Source organism: Lepisma saccharinum, chromosome 22 (assembly GCF_977018435.1).
Source record: "Lepisma saccharinum chromosome 22, izLepSacc3.1, whole genome shotgun sequence".
In the NCBI taxonomy this organism is placed as follows: Eukaryota; Metazoa; Arthropoda; class Insecta; order Zygentoma; family Lepismatidae; genus Lepisma; species Lepisma saccharinum.
Window position 1 is genome coordinate 50,984,736 of NC_139250.1, and position 20,710 is coordinate 51,005,445.

The 20,710-nt window shown below is 36.1% G+C and overlaps 1 protein-coding gene across 2 annotated transcripts in view; it reads left to right on the forward strand.

Moving 5' to 3' along the window:
- Window positions 1–20,710, forward strand: part of asun (integrator complex subunit 13 asun) — a 128,169-nt gene that overhangs the window by 69,624 nt on the left and 37,835 nt on the right. For both annotated transcript variants that reach the window (XR_014443960.1, XM_083143703.1), the window contains exons 9-10: window positions 3,459–3,675; window positions 14,343–14,507. Coding sequence is in view for 1 of the 2 variants with exons in the window: in XM_083143703.1 (XP_082999829.1) it covers window positions 3,459–3,675; window positions 14,343–14,507 (382 nt within the window). In the remaining variant the exon portion in view is untranslated. The remainder of the gene's footprint in view (window positions 1–3,458; window positions 3,676–14,342; window positions 14,508–20,710) is intronic.

Sequence of the window (20,710 nt, forward strand, 5' to 3'; positions counted from 1 at the left end):
AAAATCGAACATTCATTCTGCCCGATTATCTCCCGACTTTTGCTGGCACCAGTCTGACTGGTGTCAAGATTCTTCGAGTTTCGCTTGCAATAAGCGAGAGATTGTTTTCCTTTCCATTGGTCTCAGTGCAAACGGGTTTCTCATGAACTAGAATTGTAAGAATTTCCTGGAAAAGCAACGACTGTGCATAATTGAAACAAAGTAACATTATTTTAAATTCTCTTTTGTGAAAACTTTTTCATGTTCTATTTTCCTTCTCACAACACGCATCCTGTGCATATCAGGTTGTATAACTACCAGGATAAATGGTGTTACCATCTCCTAGGCATCTTTGTGTTCGTTTGAGCTCCTTTTAAGCTGAAAATTGGTGCAAATTCCAATAACGACCCCTTCGAAATAACGACCCTTTTCCCGGGAACTGTGAAAGGTCGTTGAATCGAGAGTTGACTGTATTATAATTATTTAAATTCTTGTTTCGCTAGTGACAAAACTCCTTTTTGGAGACTAATGAATGGGTCACCTCCTAAGCTGTCTACTCTTGTCACATTTGATGATAAAATATTGCATGATGAGAAGGAAATTGCTGCTGCATTTATGAGTCATTTTGGGGGTTATTGTTCTAAACCGCAAGACACTGATCTTCAGTAATCTGATTGGTATTTTAATCCTATATTTTCCTCCTGTAATCTGAGAGAAAGATATAATTGATGTCATCAAGAAAATTAAGGCTAGAAGTAATTCTGGTCTCTACAATATACCTAATTATATTTTCAAAGGATATAGTGATATACTTGCACCTGTCTTGTGTTTAATTTTTAACAAATCATTAGAAACTGGTATCTTCCCCAAATTATGGAAGGAAGTAACCGTGGTGCCAATTCAGAAGATAACTGGAAATAGCAAAATTTCTAATTACAGACCGATTACTATTGTTAATATTTTTAGTAAGATCTTAGAATCTCTTATACACAAATCTTTATATTTTAATACTAATAGTATAATTAATAAATGTCAACATGGGTTTATACCAGGAAGATCTATAAGCACAAATCTATCAGTTCTGATAACTGATGCTTTTCAATCCTTCTGTAACAAGAGTCAACTAGATTTATCCAAAGGTTTTGATAGTGTCTATCATAATTTATTAGTGCAGAAACTTAACAATTATGGATGTGTTCCTAGATATTGTGCTTGGTTCATGAGTTATCTTTGTAATAGAACTTTCTGTGTAAGGATTGAATCAACATTTTCAACTCGAGGTAGAATACACAAAGGAGTGCCCCAGGGATCTCCATTGCGACCTCTTCTCTTTGCTATCTATTTGAATGATATTTCTAAAGTAATCAAGCATGCTAAATATATATTTTATGCTGATGATATCAAGATATACACTGAAATAGACACTGATGATAGACATGTTCAGTTGCAATCTGATCTTAATGCAGTCAGTAACTGGGTAGCTAATAATCAATTTGTAATTAATACAGAGAAATCCTTTATTATCACTTTTACAAGGAAAATTCAGTGGTGTAGTTATAATTATAAATTAGACTGATGTGTAGTTAAAAGAGTTGAAGTTGTTAAAGATTTGGGTGTCGTTTTAGACATGAGGCTTGATTTTAAAGATCATGTATATAAAATTGCAAGGAAAGCTAGAAAGAAAAGTGGCTACTTAATTAACAAATGGTCCAATTCAAACAATCTATTATTTGTATGCAAGGCCTGTTTTGGAATACAGTACAACAACATGGAATTTTGCATGTAATAATATGAAAGACATACTGGAAAATGCACAGAAAAGATTTGTCTCATTTCTATATTTTAAATTCAGGTTTTATTAGGAATATTATAATTTGTTAGACAAACTTAATATTTCGTGTCTCTTTTAAAGAAGAAATATCAACGATTACAATTACATTTCCAAATTAATTAATGAAAAACTTGATGTACCATTTTTATTACCTAAAATTACATTAAAGACACATCATTATGTATTCCGAAACAACTGCTCTGCAATTTCTGTCACGTCTTATTTTAGACATAATAGGAATTTTAATTTTCTTATATCCTAATATGGTCATAATCCACTGGAGCCCAGTAACCTTTTTTTGTGATAATAAAATGTGTAATTTTACTTTTAACTGTTTTTTAACATATGTGATTACATTGTACTTTTGAAATTTGTATTTTTCTTTATTTTAACGAAATTGGTCTTCTCGCTATATTTTTTCGTGTAGTACACTTTTTTTTTTTAATTGTAATATTGTGTATATGTAATATGTCATCACAAACTTCTGTATTAGGCATGTACGCTGTTTTTCAGCAGTAAAATCAAATAAATGAAATAATATCAGCCAGTACAACATCAACAAAACCTTCTCAATGTAGGGAAAGTCAAAGGCATGTAAAAATAGCAGAAGTGCAAAAATTGCAGAATAGCCATTTATTGGCACGATTAAGCAAAATTGGCAGTAACCCTCAAAATAGGCATGAATAGGCACTATAAAAATGCATTTTTGGACTTGAAATACCATGAAACGAGCTTTAAACATTAAGGCCTATGTTTTACTACAAAGGAGTTAAACAGGCAAATAGACAAAATTCCACACCCTAGTCATTACTATTATTCTAATTCGTTGCTTCACCCTCTGAGACTGCTGGAACGCATGTTCTCTGTGCAGTTCCTTTTCGATTGAGTGATTTGCTTTATTGTACTTCGCTTTTCTGCCACTTTTGGCTAATCGCGAAGATGGGTGAGCAATGATTTGAAGAAGGGACACTCACAAAGAACACCCATGCACAGGCTGGGATTCGAATCCAGGACCACTGGCATTGTGGCACGGTGTGCTAACCACTCCACCACAGAGGTCGGTCAGTTCCTTTTCGATTTATACGTAGGCGATACAGAAACGCTGAGTGAGAATTTTGATTATTTATCTAATATTTACTTTCATGAAATTACGAAGCAAAAGTTTAAATTCAACAATGCTCTTGCAAGAAAATATCTAGAAACGAATATGAGGTAAAGTGTAAAGTGGCTGTCACTTTGCCCTGCTGTTGAAAGAGTGCTAGAAATGTTCGTGGCATTAAAATCATATTTTTCCACCCAATCTAAACTACGTAAAACTTTAATTCTGTGTTTTGAAATAAGTTAAACAAATCTTAATTCTTACATGTTCTTTGTCATTTGTTAAATAACTGATTAGAAGATTGCTTTCGTTGCTTAAAGGTAAGAGGAAGTTATTGAAAGAGATCACCTGAAATGTATCTGAGCAAAATGTTGGTAAGATTTTTTTATTTTGCTTAAAATATGAGTAATTGCAAATGTGTTGCAATGTTTGCGGTGTCCTCTTTTTTATGACTTTGTCCTCCTTTTTTGCCGTGCTCTGTTCTCCTCTTTGAGTGTGTGTGTCTTGTCAGCCTATGAATAAGGATTTTGTTTTTTCGTATGATTACAGTCGCCCATCATCGTGCCTCATCAACTTCCTGTTGAATGGCCGTTCCGTGAATCTGGAGATGCCTCGCAAAGCAGGAGGACGAATAATCTCTCACTTGTTGGCTGCGCACGGAGGGGAGATCTTCATTCACGCACTGGGGACTGCTCGCAGTGTTCTGGAGGACCCACCATCCATAAGTGAAGGATGTGGAGGAAGAGTTACAGATTACAGAATTACGGTATAGAGTCTACACATTTTTATGCACTTTACAAGTGTATTCATATTAGTCAAGTTGTTGCTCATATAAGTTAGTATACAATAAAATATAGATACTTAAAGGTACTTATGATAGTGAATATTGATTTTAACTAAAACTACATTTCAGGATACCACTGATCCCTTCATCAGGTTACCAAACTAGGCCAGTGTAACTTAGCGTGGCCCAAGAGATTAAAGAGTTCGAACTTGATATGACGTAGCTCACCGAATACATAAGAGGAAAGATAGGGGGTGGGGACATGAACCGAAGGACTTCCAGCATTCTACGAGAGGCCACGCCAGTTTGTTACACAACTCACCAACGTGCGCATCTAAGTGGGACTTTTAACGTGTTTGTGTGTCAAGCCCTGTGTTCACACGGCCTTTTAGACTTGCTTTTAACGTGTTTGTGTGTTAAGCCTTGTGCTCAAATGACTTTTTTAATAAGTGTTTTACAACGGGAACATAGCCGTTTTACGTACGGGGGGTCAGATGACTAAATGTTCCTTTTTATTCTTATCTACCCAGCCTCACCATAAATTCCTAAGTCCTTGTCATATGTGACGCGGCTAAGGTGTAGTTACACTGGCCTAGTTTGGTAACCTGGCGAAGGGATAAGTGGTATCCTGAAACATAGTTTTCGTTAAAACCAATACTCACTATCGTAAGTACCTTTAAGTATCTATATTTTATTTATACTAACTTATTCAACGTGAGTAAGTCGCACGAACACTAATTATGAATGTTGCTCATCTTGCATGGGATTTTAAATTAAAAGGCATGGATGTTGATTTTGGTATAGGGTCATTACATGTCAATTTACCTAATGAATAATTGATATGTCACCCACTGACATGGATTTCAACTAAATTTTCTGCACTTGTAGCATTCACCTAGGTAAGAAATTGTATCATTTTTTCTTCAGTGGGAATTTACAGTTACAGGAGGTCAGTTTTCAGGATTTGCTTAGACATGCGACTCTCGACACGTCATTGCAGGAGCGTAGTACACTGATAACAACATTATTATATTTCAGCATTCAAGGTTCATAGCTACATGATTTTTTTTTCTGTTAGCCAATTAAAGTGTGTATATTCAAAGAAAAATTATTTTCCTGTAGTTTACGGTTATTACAAGCATAAGAAAACAGTTTTTCTTTGTGAGGTTTCAGGAGAACAGACATTTCCTTTCATCAGACATTTATTTTCATTTTGACTAAAGATACAGTTATAACCATTGAAAGGAGTGTGTGTTCTCCTGAAACGTCACAAAGAAAAACTGTTTTCTTATGCTTGTAATAACCGTAAACTACAGGAAAATAATTCTACAATGCAAACAATGCGTACATACAAGAAAAACAAAGAAAAATTGTCCAAAGACTTATGTGGTTGTTTTTTTTCATTGTTGCAAAAAATTATTTTGCACAGAGAGAAACACTTTTCTTACTGCAAGAAATATTAAATTGCAATATTAATATTTTGGCCAAAGTCTGTTCTTTGAACTTCTCTGTAATCCTCTAACTATGTTCTAATAAGTTATGAAATAAACGTTGTGGGATTTTAATGGCTTATGTATAAAATCAATGCTAACTTATAAAAAACGGTAATGGCAAACTGTTAATTTCATGTCAATTCGCCCAATAAAGAATTGAAATGTCACCCACCTCTTGGGTGGAATGACCCTATAATCAACATTCAATTGCCTGGCATAAAAATTAAAAACAGAGGAAGAAATTTTAGTATGTACTCTTCGCAACATCTTATTTGACCGCCCTGAAAAAAGTCTAAGTCCTGAATTCGTAAACTTAGCAACATTGTACTTCGGCACCAGCTGAGAGTAGCCAACTTTGAGTTGGTCCCTCCACTAGTCGAAAAAGGCTGCGGTGAAAAGTTCCCAATTTCGCAAATTCCATGAACGTAGATGGAAAGTATAACCCGCTATTATAGTACACAATCAAACACAGTAATAGTAAATTCGATAAAGAACCTTGAGGAATTCTTACGATTTTGCTTGCTGTACTTGAAATGAGAGAGGTTAGAAACACTGAATATAGTTTTTCTCCACCTGGAGGAAATCGCCATCAAGTTTGAACAGAAAGAAGCAAATTTATGAGGAGTTTAAAGGACATTTTATTTACAATGCCCTGCATAATATCGAACAGTTCCTTGTCGAGAAAATGTGCTTGGATTGCAGGAAGGTGGATGTTTCCACAAACGTCAAGGTGTTTTTAAGTATATAATATCAGTAAGTTAAAATAGAGCAGTGGGTAGATGCTGCTTATCTTCATTTTTTGTGAAACATGATAGGTTGGGGGTTCAAATCCCACCCCCTCCTTATTATTTTTTTTTTTTTTTAGATGAACAGTGACCGATGGTATTAGAACATTAAAAGCAATTATCAGATGCACAGTTTGACTTTGAGGGACGTTTCTTCTGCATTTTTTCCCCTTAGAAGCTGTTGATTGCCATGATTTAAACTTTTTTCTTTTAGCCACTCTTCGTAAGTTGTGTTAACACACGCATTATGACTAATTCGCGTATCACATACATGTATTCAGGATACTGTATGTAATGTTATTTAAGATATGTATTGTTTATGCTCTTCATTGACACCTAAAATATTTATTATTTCTATATACTAACACACACACACATACACAATTATATTAAGCAGTGATATAGTGCATTACTGTAACGAAGGGGAGAGTTGCTAAGATTGGTAATGGTATGTCCGTTCCTTCGTAATGACTTGTTAATCCCCTCACCTCCATATCCCAATGCATCTAAAAGTAATACTAAATTGCCAATTAATGTAAGTAAATGGCTGTTGCGAAGGAGCCGATTTGTTAAAAAACTACTAACAACTATTTATATAATGAGTAACAAACAAAATGCAAAAACTGGGAATGATTGTATCCAAAATACTTGTCTTATTTCAACAGAAAGTATTATATCTAACAAACTTTCTAGTAAATTCGCAATGTTCAAAACAACCACCACATTAGCTCTACGTAACTTGATTCTGTGCATTCCACGTGACATATGATTTCTTCCTACCATTGAAATAGCTTCTGGAAATGCTAAACCTGTTTCGTACTCTTTCCTTTCACCTCGTGAAATACAGAGACCAAGGTTAAATTACCAGCAAGGTGGATAAACTTTACGACAGATTATACTCCTGAAAAAATCCTGCCTCGATGGAGAATCGAACCCACGCCCACCCTCGTCAGAATCAAGCATGCTACCTCCTCTCCAAGTAGCTCACATTACTTGCCAGTTTGAAGAAACCAATGCACACGGAATGGGAAGAATGGTGAACTTTTCTATTGGTGTTTTGTCCAAGAAGACTTAGGTGGGCCATGTAGCACGAATGGGAGAGAAAAAAAGAGTTTACTGGATTCTTGTTGGGAAACCTGATGGTAAGAGACCTGTAGGAAGGCCAAGACAAAGATGGAGGGATAACATTGAGATGGAACTAAAGGTAATCGGTAGAGATGGAAAGACTATGTAGATCTTGCTCAGGATAGGGACAGATCGAAGGCCTGGGTTGCTACAGCCATGAGCCTTCGAGTTTAAGAAGGCTAGAGAGTTAGTTAGTTTAGTTATTGATGTTTTGTCATATTTTGTAAATGGTGTGTAAGTGCTGGTTTTGAACAAACAATCGTTTAGTTACGAAGTCTTTTCTTCTTTGTTGAAAGTAGGATTTCGAAAGCGAAAAGGAGGCAGTTGAACCAGCACCCTGTTGCCAAGAAAGTTCAACCTTCCCAAAGACTAGAAAGAGATAGAGAGTGAAGAGATATTCAGCTTCTGAAATATAAAATATGTGTGAAATTAAAACAATGAAATTTTTTTATGTGCATATTAACGAACTACGACTGATGTCAAAGTCATTTTCGAAATATGAACCTGACTTTTCTGTATTGGGTCATTCATTCCATGCCAAATCAACAGCAAGGGGGAAAAAATCTGTAAAGTGGGAATGTGGCAATATATTATCCCTCAGCTAGCAAAATGTACGTAAGCCGCCACCTTCCCTACAACTTATTCAATAGCTATAATGTTTAATCCTACAAGCTGTCCCCAGCTATCTTAAAGGCTCTAGCAAACATCCCCACATAAGACTTTTCACTTCACACTACACTACTACAGAAATGTGTTTGTCTTCATCCTTCGAACAGAGTGCTTAAAATAACATGAGCAGTATGGTGTAGAGGGATCGTATGAGCTTGCGGAATGGAAGGTCCTGCGTTCAAAACTCCTTTTTTGCAGAAACTTTTTCAGGAATATAAATGGCCTTGAATGAGAATACCCGTTTACATTTCTGGGAAATTGCCATTGATTGATTTTTATGCAATCTGCAACCATTCCGAAAGACATTTTAATCGTAGTAAGTAAGATGCAACGTGCAATGCGCAGAAACATATGAAGTAAATTGAAGTTTCAAACGTTGAAAAGCATAAAATTTGTGGTTGCATCATGGAAAATCCAACTTACATTTTAGGTGAAGATCAATGAAGATCACAAAGAACAAAGAACCTGTATATACATTTGCATTGTTGTTGTAGGTCCACTTTATGCACAGAGCCTAATCGGGACTGCACCTACAGTTTGAACTGGAATCCAAAACACTTTACAATGTGCCTCCACCGGGTATTGGACCCCTTGATCACAATTAAGAACATGTATTTATGAGAGATAAATTCTTAATGTGTGTTAATATAACTTATGGCATCTGAATGAAATAAAAGGTGTTGCCTAAAATCCTGCCAATCATTGAGTATCGGTGAACTTGTGATACGAGGGTCACTATTTATATTTCGAGCCTTGGCAACACTGATTGAAGTTAGGTGCGATTTGACGTTTGCACGGAATCGTCTGGCATTATTGACCATAACGTACTTCAAATGTTTTGTCAGTAGCTTCATTTGTGTTGTTTATGTTGCCTTGGAGATTGCGCGACAACAATAAAATGGAATTAACTCGTGAACATTTTCGTGCGATGATTTTTTACGATTTTCGACGTGGATTATCAAGACAAGAGTGCATCGATCAACTTACTTCCACATTTGGCGATGAAGCCCCATCCTTTGCCACTGTGAAACGCTGGTATAACGAATTTAATCGTGGCCGCCCTTCGCTCACCGACGAGATTCGCGAAGGTCCTCCACAATCAGTTGTTGTTCAAGAAAACATTGATGCTGTGCAAAACCTAATACTGCAAGATCGTCATGTGACATACTGTGAGATTGAGGCAACCATAGGCATTAGTTCCACCAGCATATATAAAATATTACATGATCATTTAGCTGTGAGAAAGGTATGTTCTCGTTGGATCCCACACAATTTGACAAAAACTGAAAAAGACGCTCGCGTCAATTGGTGCAAACAAATGCTCAATAAATACAATCGTGGTGCTTCAAAAGACGTATATAAAATTGTAACAGGTGACGAATCATGGATATATGCATATGAGCCAGAACCTAAACAGCAGTCGACTGTATGGGTGTTTCAAGATGAACCCAATCCAACAAAAGTTGTTCGCGCTCGAAGCACATCGAAACAAATGGTCGCCTGTTTTTTCGGGAAAACTGGTCATGTGGCAACTGTGCCTTTAGAGGAACGTAGAACGGTCAACTCTGAATGGTACACAACAATTTGTTTGCCAGAGGTCTTCGGTCAAATACGGAAAACAAACAAACGCCATCGGATCATTCTTCATCGATACAATGCCAGCTGTCACACATCTTGTCTAACAACCGACTTTATGAACAGTCAAAAAATCGAATCGATGGTTCATCCGCCGTACAGTCCTGATTTGGCACCCAATGACTTCTTCTTGTTCCCGAATGTCAAGAATAAATTGCGTGGACAATGATTTTCGTTGGCGGAAGACGCCGTTGATGCGTTCAAAAACCATATTATGGAGGTGTCTCAAGAAGATTTGAAAAACTGGTTTGACAAATGGTTCGAACGAATGCAAAAGTGTATTGACCATAAAGGAGAATACTTCGAAAAACAATAAAGCAGTTTTCAATGCCAAATTCCTGTTTTTTCATTGTTAGGCTCAAAATATAAATAGTGACCCTCGTAAGTACTGTGCCAAAAAAATCAAGCAAGCTGAGGAGAAGGATTCCTCGAGAAATGCATAAATACTTAGTTATTTATTATAATCTTATATTACGTTATTACAATACTTCGTACTCGGTAAATAACAAGAAAAAAAGAAACAGCTGAGGGTGGGATTTGAACCTACAATGTTTCGTTCTTCACGTAAAAGTATAACAGGGTGACTGTCTATCCAACTGCTCCATGAGATTAATAATGTGAAGCTTTGTAAAACATTCTGATCTCAGTGAAAACAAGCATGCCAAAGTTCCAAACCATTTCTCACCACGGACCAAGGATCAAGGACAATTTGCAGAATCGTCCGGTATTGTGCAAGGTGTCTTTACTGAAATATTGTCTAAAATTGTGAGAAATTTGCCTCTTTGCATTGTAATGACAATTCTCTCCAGGTGAAGGAGAACCTGTTCAGTGTTTCAAACTACACATACATTTTCCTATTTTCTATTTCAGAATGAAGAATCCCAATTTTTTTCTACTTGCGATTTTTGTTTAATTATGTATTGTATTACTGGTTTAGTGTTTCAAAGTTAATGCAATGTGAAAGAGTAACAAGATCGTTTTTTTTAGAAACAAGAATTGTTGCAAAATTGGTTACTATGCGTTGGCTCTGAGGTGCTATGTTGCCAAATTTACCAATTCATGACTTTGAATTTTTTCAGGGCAGACAATTAAGATGTTGTGAAGAGTACATAACTGCATTACTTTTCCACATAGTCACCACAAATTTGTCACTTGTTGTACCAATGGCACTGACACATGCAATATCCCTTGGAAGAAGAGGACTGGCTGTGTACCCAGCTCATTATTGATTCCATTCAAGAGCTCCTCGTTGGTTTTCAAAATATTGTGTAGATAAATAGACATGCATCTTGATGAAGGTAGCTGAATGATTGAAAGAGGGAGATTAAAATTTCCCATTCAATTGTTCACGCAAACATTTGCGTGTATACCTCTAGAATTCTGGTGATCATTAGTAGCCCCATTTTTCAAATTTATATTTATATCTTAGGTTACATGGAGGACTGGGTGTTCCATTGTCTCTACGTGGCTTATCTTCATGCACAAGCCTGTTGACAAATCCGACACTTTCCAGTAGTATTTAAGGAACATCAAAGCTGGACCCATTCTTGGAGCTTTGTGGAGGCCAATTCATTGGTTTCGTAATTCCCATGCACACAACTTGTGGTGGTGAACTTCTGTGACAATTTGAAACAGAGTAGTTCTCAAATATAAAGAAACTGATCAAAAAAATATAAGGTCAAGGGATGTTTTTTTAACTAAGTTCATCATACACAGTTTATTGTTGCTTTTGTATACCTTTGTCATCACACTCTTTGTGTCCATTCTCAAATTCCTGCATCACTTCCTCAAAGAGCTGTCACTCATCACTGAACACATAATAACATTGAGGATAAATTTTCATCATGCTGTCCCTAGTTAAAAGAAAAAAGTAGGGATGAGCCGATATAAGATTTTGACCGATACTGATATAAAATTTACCGTTACCAATAGCTGATATTTTACTCATCCGATATAAAATTCCAAATGGTCCTTGAAGAAGCTGGATAGTTCATTCATCTCCTTAATAAATGTTTGTTTCCAGGTGACTGCAGTGCCAAAGAAGTTGCATATTTAGATGTTTACTTTTTTAAAAAGTAGGACATGGAGATTAACTATTAAAATTATAACAAAATGGCAGAATTTTGCACTAAATAATAATATATTTATAGATATATTGAATCAGTAAAATATAGTAATTTTACTGATAAACTGATGCACCAATACGCCTATATCAGCCAATACCAATAGAGAACCGATTAATCTGTCCTATTCCTAAAAAAAAGTAATGTAAAGAAAGTCTATAAGGAACATCTAGGCCACTTTTCCTTTTAGAATTTCAATTTTCTCCAAAATTTCTTAATTCATTGATGGATTAATTTTCTTTATTTTACTTCGCTTTTCTGCCACTTTTGGCTAATTGTGAATATGAGGATACGATGAAAATTGTTGAGGGACAGTCACAAAGAACACGCATGCCCAGGCTAGGATTCGAACCCAGGACTCCTGGTGAAATTTTGTTAACTCATGGCCCATAGGAGAGTACACGTGTTTCATCTTCTAGGTGCATGTACAGGGTTTGTCCAATAACTATCAAGACTGAGGTCATAAAAAGAAATCTATTGAAGATATATGTACAGTGTTAATATTCTTCAAAATATGACCCTCCTGCATCAGTACACCGCTGTCAGTGCTTTTTCCACTCTTCATATGCCCCCTGGAAGTCGGCAACTGCAAGGCTGTTTAGGCACCCATCGAAGCTGCTTCGACTGCCTCAATCGTCCCGAAACGATGTCCTTTCAGGCTCCTTTTGATCCAAAGAAGTCGAGGGTGCCATATCTGGACTGTAGGGTGCTTGCGGCGGCGTTGCCACATTGTGTTTGGCCAGCGCCTCCCTCACAATTAGCGACATTTGACTGGGTGCATTGTCGTCATGCAGCAGCCAGGAATCGGTGATCTCCCTTCACACACGGCGGACCCTAATCCTCAAATGTTTGAGCACTTCTGCATAAAATTTCCCTTTGTTTGTCCAGCAGGCACAAACTCCTTGTACACCACACCTTTTGAGTCAAAAAAGACGATGAGCATCGATTTCACTCTTGATTTGCTCATGCAAGCCTTTTTTGGTCATTGCCTTCAACGTCTTCCCGGCCATCTTTTAATTTTTTATGGCACTCAAAAACATACGTTGTGGACTGGACATGGCTTTGTCCTTGTAAGCCTCACTGGTCATATCAAAAGTCTCTGTAGCAGATTTGTTCAGTTTAACGCAAAATTTGATGGCACAATGCTGCTCGATGGTTCGCTGCATCTTGACTCTCGACGTGAGCACTAAACACACTTCCACTTCAGGCACGACCTACACACTCCAAAGACTCGGAGGCAACTGAGCTGGGTCTTCTATCTCACGTGACATCCCGCAACACCGATCCCACCCACAGAGACTGCCCTTCACCCCTTCCTATTGGCCGGACAAAATCAATCCGGATACTTATTGGACAAACCCTGTATGTTCTTTCAGCCTTGAATGTGCAACAACAATATTGCAAATAATATGAAAGTGTTAAACATAACACATAGTAGTTAAGCCACATAAAATTTACAAGGAATTTAATCAGTCAATTGATATAGTAAGTGTTCCAATATCTTCATTAATACATACATAGATCCACATGACCCAAATTTGTCAGTCAGTTCTTGAATGATTCTGATAGTCATGCTAACATTTTGCTACATTCTACATCATGATCATTGCATGAATTCCCCATTAATCCTCTTTGTTATGATTAACCTAGAGAGGTAGAAAAAGTAAGGAAATGCTAATGTATGCTCAGTTCTCGTATTTTCCAGTTATCTTATTTTGAGGTATGCTCGTCTTGTTGAATAACATTTACAATTTATTTTCTTTGCGTTAGCAAATCTTGCAATGTATTTTCCTTATTACTATTCTTTCAAATTTCCAGAAGGCTTCTTTATCCACTTTCCACATTGTCCACATATCTGCTCTGTATGTAGTTGCTGGCCTGATAAATATATCCATTTTTACATGCTATACTTGGAAGCAATCAAGTAGAACATGTAAAAACAAAAGCAAAATTAAATGACTAAAAGTATGTTCCTGCTTAGTTTGTGAGTTACAACAATAGAACTCTGGCAAAATTATATCCTTTAGATCTTTGCTGCATTAGCTGCCAGAGTGATGCCAGAACATCAGAACAATGCCCCAGATTATCGTGTATGACAAAGTCATAAAATATTTGTCACTATGACTGACTGACATATTGCCTAGAACCCTTTAACCTGAGCAGAGAAACATAGATTGTTAGTTTGTAGCCTTTATGTACTCAGCATGAAACACAGATGAAGACATCAACATCTAAAATATTGAAAACAGGCTTTCATCTTCCAAGGTGTGAAACTTGTAGAAATTTTTAGCTCAAAAGCTTTGAATTTATGGCAGTTAAAGTGTGCAAACTTAAAAGTTAATTTATATTCTTCCATCATGTGAATGTGTGTTTACTGATTTCCATCAAATTCATAACATCAATTGATTTCCATAGAGCTAATTTGCAAGGATATTAGTGGAAAAATTCCCACTTGAAATTACCCACCCAGGAATCAAGCTTGAGTCCCTGGGAAGTCAGACTACTGACTACATCACTGCAACTCTTTTGCCAACGTGCATGCTGATAAATCTGTCTATATATCATTCACATCTATCATTGTTACTTCCTAGTCCTATTTTTTCCTTCTCTTTTTATTTTATGGTATAATGGCTTGAATTCTTTATCTGTTCTAGCAACATCAGCAAATGTACATATTTGCCTCAAGTTTGTACCTTTGCACCTTTTTTGTACAAAAGAGATACAGTTTAGTAATATAGTAAAATTGAGTAATGTAAGGTAGAGACCATGCTCTTGTTTGAGACGTGTGCTCGGTCTTATGTAAAATTTCTCCATTGCAGGATTTTGGTGTGTTGATGAACAACAATAAACTTGCACCAATCAAGAGAAGAAATGAAGAGAACCCGGAAGATACTCCACTGAATAAGATTAAATCAAAGTTAGAAAGACATACTATGTATTGGCCAATGACAATATCCGGAACTTTCATCTTTAACATAAAAACTGTACGTGAGTTATGTATCAATGAACTATTTTTGTAGGTAAAATTATAACCTATCTTGTCTATAATTTTTTACTCTTGAACTCATTTAAATTTTCAGTGGTAGTATTTTACAGTAGTTGACACTGTGCAGTGTAATAAAAAAAGACTATATGTTGACACCATATTTTGAATTTATCAAGAAAATATCTATATTTTCAAACATGATATTTGAATGTCCTGTTTGTGTGTTACACCTAAATACATTCAGGGAGATGGAATGAAACTCCGCATTTCTGACACTGCTGCGTCATCTCACTTTTTCTCCTGTTGTAACAAGATGATTTCTTTGCATTTTTATTCTTCCCAGAGGTTGAGATTTCCCTTTTAAATTTTTGTTGTTTCTGGCCTGCAACCTTCCTCTGGTGTCCAGAGATAAACAGACACCTCTAGGGAGCCTCAAAACATATCCATGGAAAGAAAGAAGCAAAAGAAAATTATTAAGCAACTAACAGTGTTGGAATTATTTCCCTTGTAGTCAACAAAAACACTTTTTTTTTGGTACGTTTCAAGAGAACATACACTTCCTTCATCAGACATTTATTTTTAGTTTGATTAAAAAACATTTCAGTTGGGTTATTTAAAGATAACTCTATCTTTAATCAAACTAAAAAATAAATTTCGGATGAAGGGAGCTTGTGCTCTCCTAAAACGTAACAACAAAAAACTGTTTTTTTGAGCTTGTAGCAACCATAGACTACAAGAGAAATAATTCTACAATGCAAGCAATGCGTACATATAATAAAAATCAGTGTTTGTATGAAAGCAAGTCCAGATTTAAAAGAAAAATTCTAGCACAAATCACATTACCATATTTACTCACGTATAATGCACACTTTTTAACAAAATTATTGCCCCCCAAAAGCTGTGGTGTGTATTATGCAAGGAATAATTTGGACAGCCACCATGAAACCACGCATGCTTTCACCATTTCACTGCATGTACAGCGTTGTACACATCTGGAAAACAGGGAATTTGGCTTGTCGGGGAAATGTCAGAGAATTTTGCAGATCGTCTGGAATTTACGTGCATATTGGAGTCTGCAAGAGGAAAAGTTGCAATATGAACAAACAGTTCACTTCCACTTCTGGATTCGGTTCTTGTGATTCCACTCCCAAAGAAGATTCAGTTTAGAAACTTGTTTCTTTTGTTCTTATGATTCTCAGATATTATAATACTAGATATTAGAAAGAATATCAAAGTAAAACTTTCCATCCAGATATCTGATTGATAACTTAGGTACATTGACAATATGATCATAATTCTCGGAAAGATTGGTGAAGATGAAGTTATCGTCTACTGTGTTTTATAGATCTTAGTTTTTGTTGGCAATTCCTATAGAATTCCTACATGCAACAAAAAATTTTCCAGATGCTGTGTACTTACAAATATAAGCAAAAAGCAACATTTTCTACAACACTATAAATCCGATATAAAATGAAAAAATGTTTAGTTCATGAACTTTTTCTATTGTTTTTATATTGTGGAGATCTGTTATGGTGAAATAATAATGTACCTCAGTTGCCTTAGCCTGAAGGCTAGATGCACCCAATACCAGTGGCGTAGCAACATATTGCGAGGCCCAGGACGAGATTAGAATGTGAGGCCCCCATCTGTTCTTTAAATTTGAAATCTCAATGTGAATCTATACAAAACCTTCAGCAATTTATCATATTTAAATAATGATATTAAATTCCTGTCAAAAATGATATTTAATAATATCTTTCTCTATTTTCCGGAAGCTGAAATCTGCTGCTTTAAGACAGAACCGTATTCAGTGGAGGGGCCATCCCCTCCTTGAACTATGAAATATTACAATGTGAAGATATAAGAACCTACAAAAATATTTTTTTTAATAATTCTACAAAAATAATGTTGACAATTTTTCAGATTGTTCAAGAATTTCGATTTCGTCCTTGCATATATGAATGAGTTGTTTGGGAAGAGAGGCAGACTCCAGAACTCTGTAGTCTGCAACTTTGAGTAAATTTGGTTTATAACTTTTGATGCAAGTCTTCAAGACATCCTGATTTCGTAGGGAGGAAGGAAACAATGCAAGCATTTAAATGCCTCACACTTGCTTCATGGTGGTTGTTAACTTATTAACTTTGGAAGTGCAAGGTCAAGATATCGTGAATTTTTGCGTAAATGTTTCACATGAGAAATACGACAATTTTAAATTTTTTCGGCCTCCTAAGGTTAGGGCCCGCCTGCCTGTATGTCACGCCCGTGATTTGATGTATTTATTCAAATTATAACGTTTAACTAGAATTTAAAACTATATAAAAACAGAATATTGTAATTTTATTGCCCACAAAAATAAGCCTTTTCCATTTTTTTTTCTCACTTCTATTTATTATATTTTTCGTATCAACCCCATGGGATGCGAGGCCACTTCGCCCACTCCATGCTATGACACTGCCCAATACATTTGATGCATATTGTAATTTTATATTTTGCCCTTCAAATTTTAACGTGTTCTTGTGTGTTTAGAATGAAATTTATTAAAAGAAAGTTGTGAAAGTGAATATTCATAATAATTAACAGATTATATATTTAATTGATAAACACAAGGTTCGAAAGCAAAAATCATGATGATAAACATGTCTAAAAATATTTTATTTTTGGACTGGAAAAGCTGGAAATGTCTGGGAATTTCATAATCAAACAATCGTACCTGATATAACACGTATATATCAACAGTTGCAAATGCAAATTACCAGGTTGGATTTATTTAGTAATAATAATTTAATAAAAAAATAAAAAAAACTATAAAAGTGAAATGGCCATTTCGCTCTTGATCCGCGTGGCCACAGCTTCACTATCTACAACTAAGAAAACCATTTCTTCAACCTGATTTCTACTGCGCATTATATACGAGATACAATTATTGTTGCTTATCCCCATCAAAAGCCGGGGTGCACATTATATATACATGCGTTAATATGGTATTTGTATACAGCTAGAGAGCATCTTCTTTCGGTAGTATTACGAAAGGCGCAATATAGCAACTTATATTAGAAATTGAAGAAAGTACGGGGTGTTTACGGGCTCGAATCCAGTCTTACATTAATTATTAGGCATGGATGTTCAGTTATGTAAATAAAAATAAATGTACCACAATGATTAGACACGGTATTGTATGTCGTGTCGAAGGTCCAAGAGTTTGGCCGATGGATTGGGACGCCTACGTTCCCAATACATTGGTCTTCATTTACGAGCCAAAATTATTACTACAAGAAGGAATCAGAAATCAGAAATCAAGACACTGAACACTGAAACATGTTATGACATAGTATTTAATGCACTGCTGTTGACATACTTACAACACCTTGCCTCCCGTCTACACACGCACCATGCGGACAAAACACTATCGCCGACCCATTATGCACCGGGTCAAAACAAGTTAGCAGCGGCTGATGGCCAGCGTTACGTACAAACATTAGTCCTTTACGTGAAAACCATTTTCTATCAAGTTAAAAGTTAAGGTTGAAATCTCAAAGCTAGGAAAGAGGAGAAAATAAATTCCTCTCCGACCTACAAAGGTGCTGAAACGAGAGTCTGAATGTGAAAGTCTTAAGTGTGAATCTTGCACTGTGTGTTTCTAAACTGTGTATGTTCTAAACTGTGTCTCTCAAGTTCTTACTTCTTCCTTTTCCTTCGAGCTCCTGTTCCTGGAAGAATTGTTCCTTTTCTCTATTGGTCGTCGAACTTTTAACTCCTCCCACACGTGGTCATGTTTACACTGAAGGGGTGAGAATCGTATACTCTGAAGAACGTGAAGGGTGATAATCGCGTAGCACAAAAACACAATAACACCTTGTTTGAGAGCTGATCTCGAGAACGAAAAGTACATCCTTCTAATTAATTTTTATTGCTCACAACTCGGACACTTCGTTAAAGTTATGCCTTCTGTGGCTGTCTAAACTTCACTGAGGTGAAGAGATACGAAGAGATATTTTCGGGCAGGGTTGTAGTTCAAGATTCCGTACTATTTACCCTTGTCACTTCACTGTCACTGAGCCAGACTGGTCGGCGCGATCGTAGAAGTTATGACGTCTCTTCCAGCCTGCTATGTGTAGAGCAATTGTCTCGATTCTGAACCTGACCAGCTGTGAACTCCCTTGAGAACAGAGAGTCCTTGTTTGGGACGAGGGGGAGAGTCTCCTTGGGGGTTTTAAATTTTAAAATGCCTGGAGTTCCGTGATTAGCTGCATCTCTAGATTTCAGCCATCAGGCTGAGCTTGAATTTATGTTGACGTGAGCCGAATGTGGATTGGATGGATATGAGAGTTTATTGCGGGAACATTCTGGTTTCTTTATCTCGAAGTAGGTGCGGTGATATATGCAGGGCTTCATGGGAAAGAATGCTTGTTTACAGAGACAGCTGTCCTTTCTCAGAGAGCAGAAAAATGAAATCTTGGGGAGAAATGCGTAGTAAGACCGATGGTAATGGTAATTCATACTGGTAATTGGTACATCGGTTATAAACTTCTCCATGCGTGCATGTTAAGATACATCAAATGGTGTGATGTGAGAGAAATCTAAAGGAGGCAAATAAGTTATTCATCCTACATCAGTGAGACTTCAATATTTAGTTACTAATATATTTCCTGGCATTATGTCCTTGGGAATTCATTTTCTTTCCAGCCATCAAATTTGTAGCAAAATTTGTGCTTGCATAAATATTTCTTTTGTATTCTTGCATTTCATTAGCAGTGAAAGCACTGTTTATTATACAGTATTGCAGGTGTGGGATTGGCTGCATTAGGTAATTCTGAGGTAAATTAGTAAATGGCATCCACCAAGTGCACTTGTAGTTTGTGTATTGCAAATTCCAGTATCCTCTTCACATATAAATTATTGCCTTTCAGAGAACTTGTAGGTTCCTCAAATAGTTATCCCTCATTTACAATGTCTATGTTGGTCTCGCCTTGTGATCTCCGATCATTGAAATTACTATGACATAACATGTATTTGTATATTCCAATTAGTATTTACTGCATTTCACCACATTATTGTCATATGTTTTATTATTATTATTTTTTAATGGTGTTTTAAGTCCACCCGGGATCCCTTGATTACAAGGAGATGACGCAACCACTGCACCACAATTGCTTCTTAAATTTGCCGGCGCCCATGGTGGAGTGGTTAGCACATCGTGCTACGATGCCAGGGTCCCAGGTTTGAATCGTGGCCTGGGCATGGATGTTTGTGAGTGTCCATTCATCAATTTCATCATATAACACCTAAATTTGATTTAAAAACTATACTTATTACATAAAACTAACATTTTGCTTCTAATTTATGTAAAATTTATGTAGTTATCAGAGTATTAAGTTTATTCCTCACTAAAGGAGTCCATTTTTTAGCTTCTCAAATATTTACAGCAGAATTAATCAATTTTCCATCACTTGTGTAACTTGCAGGATAATTCAATGTCAAAGGTGTCGTGTCTGTAAATAAACCCTTAATTTTGTGTTTGAGAGTTTTTGCATTTTGCAGTTCATTTTGCATCGTTTTGTAACAAAACATGGTATCAAAATGCATCCGCACCTTTCAAAAACATGAAAAATTAACATTACAATGTTTTCTTTCACATTTTGTGTTTTTGTGAAAAACTAAATTTGCATGCCCCTAATCATGGTTCATTTTAATTTGGATTCACTCTGTAAATGCTCAGACAAAAGTGATGCTAGTTAGATACTTACAGTCAAATATTTGTATTCTCACTTCTAATGGCTGTAGAAAAGCAAACAAGCCCTTGTTTTGTTCACAACCTTTAGTGTTTCAGCACAAGAAAATGAAAGGTTTTGAAAGTTATTAATAATGTCCTAAAGTGTGGCCTCCTCTTCCTGTGCTTAGAGTAGATTTCTCACCAACATCCCATGCCATCCACTTTCCATCATTTCCCAAATGTCTTTTGCACATTTTACCCGTTGTATTCAAATCTATTCATAAATATAAAAACAATATGATGGTGACCAAGGCAGTTTATTAAGATATAAAATCACTTAACATGTAACGTTTCAACCCTGTATCAGGGTCTTCCTCAGACGAAGAACTAAACCAAAATCTTCATCTGAGGAAGATCCTTATAGAGGGTTGAAACGTTACATGTTAAGTGTTTTTATATCTTAATAAACTGCCTTGGTCAGCATCTTAGTG